The following is a 12,720-nucleotide window of genomic DNA, read 5'->3' as shown; positions in this document are numbered from 1 at the left end:
ACTCTCTCTGTTTGTTTTAGGTGTTTTGGTTGGGGTTTATATGTCCCCAATAACAATACAGAAAACCCATTTTCTACTACTTAGCAAAAAAACTTTTCGTTTTGCAATATCTTTAGGCAATCCGCAAACACACAAACCTTCATATCTAAGGCAATTCCTTTTTCATTACCGACCGTTCGCGGCCCGCAAAGAGTTAAAAAGACCATTTTGAGAGTGCTTTAAAATGAAGAATATCTTTTTAAAAGTTAAGAGGAAAAGCGAGACTGCTCCAGTGTTTAAATAGCCATTAGGTCGGGCTCTCGGTACAAAATTACTGAAACGGGTCTTTCTCGAACGATCCTCTTTAGGGTGTCACAAAACTTAAAAAATTAAATAACTTTATCTTTGAAATTAATATTCTAAACGAAAGAAAATTCTAAATCGCATTAGGCGCTAAGTCAGAAAGTCATCATTAAATTCGTTATTCATGATTATCGTGACTATGTACGGGGAAGACAATATTTTTTTCTACATAAGTATTTACTTCTTAAAAGCCTAATGTAGTTAAGTATATATTATAACCATTTACTTAATTTTTCTATAAATGCGTATCTCTCTTCTGTTTGAATTTGGTTTTTATTACGTCTATAGATATTTTACGTTTGATTTCATCTTGATTTTAGTTTTCATTCAAATTCCCAAATGGAGTGATCAGTTAGGAACCCACCGGCACGGACCGGTAACAAGAAATAACGTGAAATGGGCTCGGACGGGAAGCATCCTCGGTGTGCATAAATATGCAAATACTGGCGGTGGCTAGTTTAGTCAAAATTTGTATTTTCCACGTTTTAGACCAAAACCCTGATGAGAATGAGACTCGCGGGACAAAAGTCACTTTTGTACAGGAAATTTCGTGTGAAGAATTCAACGAAAATTTGCTGTGGAGACTGGGTCAAATATACTCGGAAATGGAAATAAAGTAAACATAATTTAGCCTACCAAAATTGAAGCCAACACAAAAGTTAAGTAAATTCTTCGGTGGTCGATAATTTGGCACACACATTTCATGTGAACATTATCTTGAGTTAAGTAAGTATTATTTATTTTTGTGTTGTTTCCGTGTGTGTGTGAAATAAATGTATTTTCTTTCTTTCTCTTTCTTTCTTAATAATCTGGTAAGCGTCCAGCTATTGGTATGGTACGAAAGGCATCAATCGGATTGTCATACATGTTTGGAAAAACGGCGTCGGCAATGCCGATGAAGTGGACGCACTTGTATGAATTTCTATACAAAGAATACAGTGCAGCGATCACAGGATTCGATACTATTTTCGAAACTACACAAACATTTGTGATCGCTGCACATATTTTTTTCTCTATGGGCTGCACTGAATGCGATGCGTCCGTTGCGTACGATTCTGCTGAAAGGTGGATTGGATTAGACTTCTACTCCAGTCCAATACTCATGACAAATAACAAAACAAACCCAAGGCCATCGAGATATTTGTCACAGTAAATTGCGTCGCTTCATTACAAGTGCTAATTCTTATCGAAGCATTCATCTTCAGGGACGCAAATTAACTTCGGGACACTTCTGCCTTGGGACTTAGATACAACGGGAGCTGTTTCTTTAGTTTATGATAATTCATAACTTTACAGGGTATAGTTAGAGCGTTTGGGATCTTTGTGTCAACCCGTAAGTTTAAACTATTGTGTCTCGTTTGCATGTTTTTGTTTTTCACTTTGATTTACAACTTTTATAAGTAAGTGCTATAAATACGGTGATAAGACTCAATAATATATTATATTCCTCATTGGCGGATTATACTTACTAAATTTATTTATAAATTACTTTTTATTTTACTATTTAATTTTTTCTTCTGTTTGTATTTGGTGTGTGTGTGCAGTGCACTGAATAAACGTTTCTTTCTTTCTTTCTAAATTGTAAAGACAAATCTTCTGCATAAATTATCATAAAATGCATTTCCCCTCTTCCGTGTCATAAAACCTTGTCACCAACGCGATCGCGTATCTCCATTTCCAAAAGATATTTCGCAACCCTTTGGCGGCCTCAAATCTACAACACAGGCCAAACAAGAAACTGCTGGAAGAGACAAAGGGAATTCGGGTTGATTTATCAGCCTCCTTCGATTCCCGGCCGGGGATAAATTACAGCGCTGTCGAGCTCCAATTAGCTGGGATGATACTGTTGCGGCCCACTCGGGGTGTTGGAGACGTAATGTGCTGTTCAATTGTTTTGATAAGATACGTAGAAGATATGGAAATTTTTGTTTTTGGAACATGAAAATCGAGGACTTTGTAAAGGAGGGCACAACATGAGGTTTTCAATGAGTATGTCGTACAAAAATTTAAACAGGTAAAAGACACAAACCTGATAATTTGTATCACGAAGATATAAGAAATAAAATTTGTTCGCAGGTCTTGTGCGTGGTGAAAAATGCCAATATGTACCTATAAATGCTCTTTATTATTTTTGTTTCAGAAATACCAAAAACTGTCCTTAACACAAAAAAAGCTGAAGCAAAGCAATTTTCCATACATAAGCCTACCATGGACTGTACGACTGTACGTTATGTGTATGTATGTATTGTATAGGTTCCCACACATTCAAATATGAACTCTACACTACACACCTACATAAATCACACCCCATTTCCATTACACCCAGATATCATAACACCCATAAAATAAAATGGACTACAATTGGAGCACTTAGCTTGGTATATCTTAGAAACCTCAGAATCTTATTACATGTGCTATAGGGTCTGTTTTGCTGAGTACTTCTGGAATATCGTGACCGGATGTAATAATAAATCATGAAACTCACAGTAGGGTGTAAGGAAATATTTCTGTTATTAGAAAGTTTTGGTTCAGAACTAGCTACAGCAAGATTTGATTATTGCTATTAACAAACTTCTCCCACTTATGATAATAGTAGTGTTCAGTGTTAGTATGTGTCTCTAATGTCTATTGGTGAAAACAGAATTATCATCATCATAAGCTTCTAATTGTCCACTCCTGGACATAGGCCTAGGGAGACTCTGTCCTCGGCCTTCCTCATCCAGCCACTATCGACTGCCGTCTAGGGTCATTGGTCCAACAAACCCGAGGGTGTCCCACGCTACGCTTGCCTGTTCGTGGTCTTCACTTCACTTAGTAATTTTGTCCCACTGATCATCGGTTCTTAGGTTTATTGCTACTTAAGCTTTCATATGTGAGAGATAATACATATATACACATATAAATAGGTATGTCAAGTATATAAACTTGTGATGTTATATGAATAACTGTTATGATTCTCTTGTGAAACCTTCACCATTCTTTCAATACCGCTACTACTATAATAGCAAAATAGTTAACTTTCAAACCGTCCATTCGGCATATTGAAGGGTCTTTATATCCCAGAATCCAGATCTAAGATTATTTCAGTCGCTCAGTAGTATTGGCCGTATTGATCGGACCCTTTGCAACAAATTTCACCATCCAATCGGAATAGAATGGCATTGTGTATTTTGGTATCGAAATTTATGTTTTGTGCTTTGTAGTTTAGAATGATAGACCGGTTGGGATTTGTTTGGAAATAAAAAGAGATTGAATAGTTATATCACGACTATTATAAAGGCGAAAAGTTTAGTCCACACATTTTGTTTCTACATTTACGGGAAACAAATTTTAATGAAAATTGATATGCACGAAGCTGTAACCCTGGTTTAATACTTTCTTTTTCTGAAATTCCCATACCTTTTCAGTTGGTAAGCTATAAAGAAATGATTTTGACACCATTTAATTAGAGTGAGTTTGGAAAAGGTAGTATAGGAAGAATGAACAGAATATTATGCAATCACTTTTGTAAAAAAGTTGTGAGGTCAAATTTGCAGAGAAAAGCGGATGGCTCGCTTGCTAGTCAGCTCTTACTACCCCTTCGGGGATTACAATCAAGAGCACATAAGAAGCTGTTGAAAAGAAGTTATAATTTTATTTTCAATACTATCTTACTAATTTCAATTTTACTACGAAGCATGTTACGCTGACGATAATATTTTGTTAAAATTTTATTTTATACAAATCCACGTTAAATTTGAATTGGTATAAAATGCATGATAATGTCGAATTGAATTACAATTTTTTTGCATTAACATGTTGATTCATATAACTAATGACTTGCCTATTTACTTTAGTAAAACAGCCAGTCCATCCTTTTCTGATTTTACTACTAGTACTACTATCTTACTAATTCCAATTTTTTGAACCTACCTCCAAATACCTATTGCCTAAAATAAGTGATCCCATCAAAAACAATACTTGTCAAAAAAACCAAGTCTCGTAACTCAGTTGTTCTGCGGTAAAAAGTTGTGAGATCCATGTAATACCAAGTCTTATCCACGCACGCATCTCAATCTTAAAAATCTTTTATGTTTCATATAAATATATTGACTCGGCCATCGCATTTAAACACGTATTAAATAAATTATTTAGTGCTGCCGTGCCCCCAGATATGTGATTATGAAATTGTTTCAGCAGTTATGTACCTATCTAGAAAACTGGACCAAAATTGAAAAATTTTACTCGAGTTGGTGGGGGCACTACCGTGCCCCCAAATATTTTAGTTTTCCCTTGATACATACACCAAACACTACTTATATTCCAAATTTGAAGCTTCTAGGTCTGCTAGAAGTGCCTTAGAATTTTTATGATCGGTGAGTCAGTCAGTGAGTGACAAAATTAAGAAACTTTGACTCGTTATAATTCTTAAACTACTGTTTCAAATTTTATGAAATTTTTAATATACCGTGTCTTTACAATGCCTGCATGGTTAGTGAAAATTCAGTCTTCTAGTTTTATCCACAACCAAGTTACAGGGGGTCGAAAATGGCCCGAATTGCTTTGAGAAAAGGATGGTACGGCCGTGCCGCTTTTTTGCTCGACTTGGTGACTGACGTGCCCCCAGATACTTCAAGGGAATGGTTACTATTTGTTTATGTTTTCCGTATTAATTTTATCACGAGAAAAAATCTTTTGGCTTCTGTTTCAGTACCAGTTTTTTTTCACCCGCACTATTACTTAATTTGATTTGATATGGAAACGGATTTTCAAATATATGTTTTTACAATATTTTTCACCATTTCCGAGCTAAATCGTAAATATGGCGGCTTTGATAAATCACCGTGAAGCAAACAGCGCGCTCTATTGGCGTCCGAAATCAAATCGGACATTTTAAAATACAAATAAACGTTCGTTTTCGTGGAATCCGATTGGATACGACTGCGGGTGTAGTCTCTGAACCTTGTCACTACATATGTAGCTACATAATGTACAGTTGTACACTCACAAGCAATGAAAATATTCCACTTACAAAATGTCGGCAACTCGGCACAACCCAATTTTTTAAAACACTAACCCCATTATTCATAGACCAGTTCAATACCTAAAACGTCCTATAACTTTTCTATGAATAACTAAGGGAGTTAGTTTAGAGTTTGATAAAAATATTTACGTTTTTACCCGACTGCGACTGCCGAAGGAGGAGGGTAATGTTTTTTAGGTGGTAATATTCTGATCAGCTGTTTTGTATATTGAATATTGTAGACAGATTTTCAGTTTAGGAGGAATTTGGTGCTATTGTGGATGGAACTTTTTCATTGCTTGTGAGTGTATTTAGTCAGGTATAGGAATATTTAGATTAATTGAAACTAAAAAGAAATAGTCAGGCCTAAAAACTTTGCTTCATTAATGGGTCGTGACGATGATGAGTCATACCTACAATATTTACCAAGCCTTCCTCCCAATATTTTCCACCATCGTAAAGAAAACAACATTTTACCATCCCCACCCTTCTTGAACTAAGCACCAAGCGATGTAACTCTCACCCCATCCTTGCAAGGTCGAAAACACAACCATTTATCATTCGCTCTCCCCTTAATAAACAATTAGATGTCTACTTTTAGACATCTGAGGGCAAAGGCAAGGGATGACGGTTAATATTCGAGATCATGTTAATGAGCCGAATTTGCGAGTTAATTTTAGTTTAAAGTCAGTTTTAGTTTAGTTTAATTACTAGTGAGCAAAATTCGTGTCTGTAAGAATGTGCTTTTGGTTTTTGGGGAAGGAATGTTCTATTCTATTCTATTCTCTGTGGGGGTGTCAGTACCTGCACCTGGCTCTCTCGAGTGGAACCTTTGTGCATATCCCCAAGGTCTAAACTGCCTTCCTAAGCTTGGACCATTACCCACCACGCTGGTCCACTGCGGGTTGGTGGGTTCACATATCTAGATGTGCTAAGTCTAGATATGCAGGTTTCCTCACGATGTTTTCCTTCACCGTAAGAGCGATGGTATACATTGTACTTAAATTCAGAAAAGAACTCATTGGTACATGTCAGCGCCGGGATTCGAACCCGCATCTCTGGCGTGAGAAGCGGGCGCTTACCCGACTGAGCTACCAACCGCTCTAATTGAAGGAATGTTGCTAATACAAGGTTATAATTATAGTCGTGTTTAAGGTTTACTAATGAGTAAAGTTCCGTAAATATTATAGCAATAAATATGGAAATCATAGACTATAAACAGAATGATTGGTAAATGGACGTATTCCTTGGAAAGTGCCTTGAACTATCTGTGAAAAAAAAACCTACTTTAATGGGTGTTCAAATAAATAAAAACGATTTCAGGCGTTTGACAGCCAACTCAGAGCGCTTACCTATCTAAGTTTTGCCCGAATACCTTTATCCAAATTTAAACCAATTCTGAAATATTGTGTTATGATATTTAACAACTGTTTTAAACTTGTTAATATAGGATCGCATCGGATCAAATCGGATCTAATCGGACCTAATCGGACTAAAACGGACATATCGGATATTTTCTAAAACCACCACCTACCACCACCGCGGGCGCGCGCAGGTGGACCCGTCGCCTCCACAGACGCCGCACTACATACTGTTACTTACGGTACAGTAATAGTAACAAGACAGATTATAGTCTACCACAAAGCGATGCAGCTGTTTTCAGCTACCATACATATTGTATCGCATTGTAACAGTAACAAGACAAATTAGGAACAACCTACCTCCACCGCAAGTGGCTCCACATAATGAGGCCGCAGTAGGCAGCCAGTGGTACCGCGGGCGCGCGCACGTGGACCCGTCGCCGCCGCACACGCCGCACTCGTCCACGCGACGGGTTGAACCGACGCGCAGGTCGCAGCCTACTCGCTGCGGGGGGAGAGGGGGGTTATAGTTACATAAGATAAGATATGATAAATTTACATATTATTGTAATCCGCGAGGCTCGCGGGAACAGCTATTGGAGAATATCTTCGCCTCAAAAGAAAACCGTGGAAATCCCGCAATAAAAAGTAGCAAAGTATATGTGTTAATCCAGGGTGTCAGCTAATTCCATACCAAATTTCATTAAAATCGGTTCAGCCGTTTTGACATAAAGAAGTAAGAAACATACACACATACTCTTAAAGTTTCGCCTTTGATAATTTTCGCGAATGAAACATCTCTAAGAAAATGGCGTCTGGTAGCGAGGATGCTAATGATCCAAGGGACTAAATACAAAAACCATAAATTTTCATCGCTCACTGAACTTCATAGTTGCATTTTAGAAAAGTATAGTTACATAGGTGTACATACTTAAATATGTATAATTGAACAATTGTCAATATTACGAAGGACTATTCCGTTTTCCACAGTATTTTGTTTCAGTTGATTTTCTTTCACATGCAAGCCTGTAGGTTTGTATCTCAAACAGTATACGCATTTGAGCATAACTAAACAGCTAGGTATAAACACAGCTGAGCTGCTAACATAGCCCTTTGCGTCGCCAGAATCATGACACGTAAGCAAAGCAACCCTTCAAGACACACTAAATAATAAATGCTTCGCGCATTAACGTCTGCCAGGAGGGGTTACTCTGTACTGACGAAAAACAAACGAACGAGAGCTGTCGTGCAATCGGCAAGTTTAATAAATAATAGGTAAATATGAGGGGACATCTCACACACGGCCATCGGAGTCCAAACTAGTCAGAGCCTGTGATATGGGTCTCAGACAGCTGATAATAATATATCTACACAAATACATAGATAGATACATATTAAATACATAAGCGACAACCAGACACACGGCAAACACAAATGCTCATCACACGATTGCCCTGAGCGGGATTTGAACCCGCGGCCCCCAGCTTCGGAAGCAGCTTCACTACCTACTAAGCTACGGTGCCGTCAACAACGAGATAGAGACGTGGCTCGCGCGCGTTGAAACTTCGACTTTTTGTATTATAGAGGGACCTCCCATACCTCCCCATCCCTCTAAGGCTCAACCTTCCGAATCCCTGGACATTGCGTCACATTAGTGCGTCAGTTTATTCCGATGTCGCCTGCTGAATATTCTATAAGGGTAGATTGTCGTACTCAACAGTGGCACGTATAAAACACAGCTAGTAGAGTGGATAGTTCAACCAATGTGTCTATTTTGTTGTATATCTCTAGAGCCGCTGGAAAATGGTGATAGAGTCTTAAAATACGTTGAATATCTTGATGTTTTCAGCGTTTTGGTGACAAACTAGAGCTTATCTAGGGTTTGTCGTTTATTGTACCTATTTATGTAATTTAATTTTAATCAAGATTTTTGGGTGAGTGATAAAGGGTGAGTGTAAAATAACTATATATGGACAAAGCTTCATATACCTACATTTCTCAAAATGCTATTAATATTTTGGTATTTTTTATTGCATGTATAAATGTCTTTTTGTATATTTTTCTTTCCTCATAATCTCCAGAAACACCTTCACTCACTGACCCATCTGCTAGTCCACCCGTTCCCTCAAAGACACCCACATAAACAAGCAGTAATTGAATCGAAGAATACAGCCGAGATAAATGAAAATAAGGGAGACTCTTAGCTCAAAGAGGCGCTTAACAGCTGTTGATGCTTGCGCTTGAAATAAGACAGAGGCAAAGGAACGTAAATAGAAATAGTTATGTGACCGTTCTAGCGCTTTATGCTGAAATGGGGTTAGAACGAGCAGCGCTTTGTCCCGTGTTCCTAGTTGGATTGATAACAACTCTGAATGGAAGAGAGTCGTTTATAGCTGAAGTTTTTCATTAGAAGATAACTTGAGATGTACTGATGCTATTTTAAGGTAATATCCACCTAAATGTGTCCGTGATGTAACTTTGTGAATAAAGATAATACCTACTAAGGGCCTGTTTCACGATGGCTGGATAATGGCTACATGTAGGATAAAAAGTATGCTTTATATCTAAAACATTATTACTCTCTGTACAATGACTTTCATCTCATCCCACAGGTAGCCATTATTCAGACAGTAGTACCTAGATTGTATTTCAAGCAGTTTACTGTGTTAATTTAACTGGATAAAAAGCCTTTATTAAACATATACAGAATATATTTTAAGGCAGTGAAGTAAAAACAAGTCTAGTATTTGAAAAAAATCGTTGATTGAAGTTTGTCTGGCCAACTAATAGACAATAATACAAAAAGAAAATAATAGGGCGAGTAAATAGTTAACGTAAATAATAGCACAAATGAGGTAAATAAAAGAAACATATCAATACTTTCTCGCTCCCAACAACTAGGACTCTGACTAATTGGCCTAGTTAGATATACCTAGAGATAATAATAACAATTTATCTGCGTGTTACTGTATGAAATAATACACTCACGGGCAATGAAAAGGTTCCACTAAGAAAAGCACCAAATTACTTCCAAACGGAAAAGGCTAACTTAATAACGTGTTCAGCAACATTTAAGTACATATAACGGAGCCTCAGGATATTAACAACTAAAAACGGTAATATTTTATTCCAATATTATATAAAAATCTTTATAAAAATTGGGGTCGTTTGGAATCGGAATTTTGTGAGTGGAACTTTTTCATTGCCCGTGAGTGTAATAATTCGGTAGCCTATTTTTGATAAACTGCATACGTAGACATAGGTACGAGGGCGGGTCAATAAGTCCGTGACTTTTTGAAGAAAATACTGGTTTTTGGATAATTTTATTTTTAATTTTTCAACGTAGTCTCCTTTGAGCACTATACACTTTGTCCAACGTTTCTGCAATTTTTTTATGCCTTCCAAAAAATGAGGTTTCTCGAGGTCATCAAAATACCCACCTTGGCCTTCTTTGGCGCCGATTCACCCCGAGAAACCCACTGTTTAGACTGCTGTTTGGTCTCTGGTGTGTTGTGGTGGATCCACGTTTCATCCACGGTTACAAAACGGCACAAAAACTCGTCCGAATTTCGGTTGAACTACGCCAAACACTCCTCTGCGAAGTTGTCATTCGGTTGCGTTTGTGAGCAAACGCGGCACCCATCTTGCGGAAAGCTTTTTCATACCCAAGTGATCATTCAAAATTGAAACCACTGAGCCACGTGATATCCCTGTGGCTTCCACTATCTCTCTCACTTTCAATCTCCGATCGGCCAACACCATGTCGTGCATTTTTTCAATCATTTCAGGTGTAGAGACCTCAACTGGGTGCCATGGACGTCCGGCATCTTCCGTACTTGTACGGCCAGAACGGAATTCAGTAAACCACTTTTTACCATAGATATTGATGGTGCAGAGTCCCCATAATCTTTATCAAGCTTAGCCTAGGTTTCAGTGATGGTTTTTAGGGTTCCGTAGCCAAAATGGCAAAAACGGAACCCTTATAGTTTCGTCATGTCCGTCTGTCCGTCTGTCCGTCTGTCCGTCTGTCACAGCCGATTTACTCGGAAACTATAAGTACTACAGTGATGAAATTTGATGGGAATATGTGTTGTATGAACCGCTACAAAAATATGACACTAAATAGTAAAAAAAAGAATTGGGGGTGGGGCCCCCCATACATGTAACTGAGGGATGAAATTTTTTTTTTCGATGTACATACCCGTGTGGGGTATCAATAGAAAGGTCTTTTAAAATGATATAAAGTTTTCTAAAAAACATTTTTCTTAAAGTGAACGGTTTTTGAGATATCAGCTCTCAAAGTCGTAAAAAGTATGTCCCCCCCCCTCTATTTTTATAACTACGGGGTATAAAATTCTAAAAAAAATAGAGGTGATGCATGCTAATTAACTCTTTCAACGATTTTTGGTTTGATCAAAGTATCTCTTATAGTTTTTGAGATAGGTTGATTTAAGCTACGGAACCCTTTGTGCGCGAGCCCGACTCGCACTTGGCCGGTTTTTTTTTCCGCAAAAAATCATGCTTAGTGAGCACACGAAATTCAGGTTTTTCCATTATGTTTTTAAATCACGCGGTAGTTGCTAAGAACGGGTGTAAAACACAAACCAAGTGACGTAAGTGGTCCAAATTTTGACAGATGTCAACTGACAGTTGCCTGTTGACAGGAGCAATGTTGTTCTTTCAGTTAAGTGGCGGGAAATTATAAAAGTCACGGACTTATTGACCCGCCCTCGTACATAATTTTATAGGAATAAGTAAATGTTATAACAACTGTATTTTTACAATATTTACTGTATTTTTAATCTAATTTGTTTGATTACAAAAAATACGCATTTTTACTAAATAAAATAAACAAAGAGCCATTAATTTTATCACTTTCCCATCTTGCTCACATTTTCCGTGTGACGTTTATCTGTGTTTAGTTTTACAAGAAAAACAGGCCGTGTCTCCCCACGGGAAATGATGTGTAAGTGGCAAAAAAGGGACGGAAACACCCCTGTTTACCACAAAAGCTCGGAATATGCTCCGAATAAGAATTATTGGTGGAAGTGACATATCGGGACTGCTAGAGATTTTTTATTTTTAGTATATTATTTATTAAACATTGCAGTGTTATACTTATACATTAATAGTTACAAAACAAATAGTGGCATTACCGCAAAAAAATAGTTTACGGGATTTCTTCTTCTTTAGTTTAACCCGAGTTTTGGCGTATGCATAAGGAGTTAGGACAGCGCTAAACTACTGTATAGCGGTTGTAGTGATTAGACGATTAGTTTAACGCGTGTTCCACCAATCAAAGCGCCGTATGTATGGCGCATCGCGATAGTCACGCTTGTCTAAGTCGATAACGAACCGTTGCAGCGGCTGCTGGGCACCTGGGCAGTTAGCGACTGACTCTATTCTGACTGGCTAATCTTTTCTCCACCACCGTGACAAATCCTATACTCTTTCCATCTTATTGTTGGTTTATAGACATTCGAAATCCCATACGTACTTAATTTATTATTTATTTAATCCTTTATTGCACAAATATAAAAATAAGTGTACAAAGGGTGGACTTAATGCTACAAGCATTTTCTACCAGTCAACCCACAGGAGGTGCAAGAAAATTTTATTATAAGGTGTGCAAAAAGAAAACAAAACTATTACTACAAAATTAAAAACAAGTCACTTAATAATAATTACCAAATATAATATAAAATACGTAACTATATATAAGTTATGAATATATAAATAAACATAATATAAATAATATATACCTATATATATATATAAAAACTATAATATATATTATTATATAAATATTAATATTATATAACAATAATTAATTTAGAGGTTCAGGAAAGAGCTATCAACTAACTATCTTACTAAGGTAGTGAGTTCGAGTAAGACGCTTAAAAACGTTGCGAGACGGAGCTTTCCTAATGGAATCAGGGAGATCGTTCCATAGACGCACAGCCGTGACCGCGAAAGAGTCAGACATAAAACCAGAGTGGAAGGAGGGTAGGGCTA

The 12,720-nt window shown here is 37.3% G+C and overlaps 1 protein-coding gene across 1 annotated transcript in view; it reads right to left on the bottom strand.

Annotated features, from left to right (window-relative positions):
* LOC105389347 (ADAMTS-like protein 3) overlaps window positions 1-12,720 on the bottom strand; it is a 335,955-nt gene that overhangs the window by 31,111 nt on the left and 292,124 nt on the right. The window contains exon 7 of the mRNA XM_048631226.1: window positions 7,066-7,210. Coding sequence (XP_048487183.1) covers window positions 7,066-7,210 — 145 coding nt within the window. The remainder of the gene's footprint in view (window positions 1-7,065; window positions 7,211-12,720) is intronic.

This window comes from Plutella xylostella, chromosome 28, assembly GCF_932276165.1.
Source record: "Plutella xylostella chromosome 28, ilPluXylo3.1, whole genome shotgun sequence".
Classification (NCBI taxonomy): domain Eukaryota; kingdom Metazoa; phylum Arthropoda; class Insecta; order Lepidoptera; family Plutellidae; genus Plutella; species Plutella xylostella.
The sequence above is the reverse complement of the archived record's forward strand: the minus strand, read 5'-3'. Positions and strand labels throughout refer to the sequence as shown.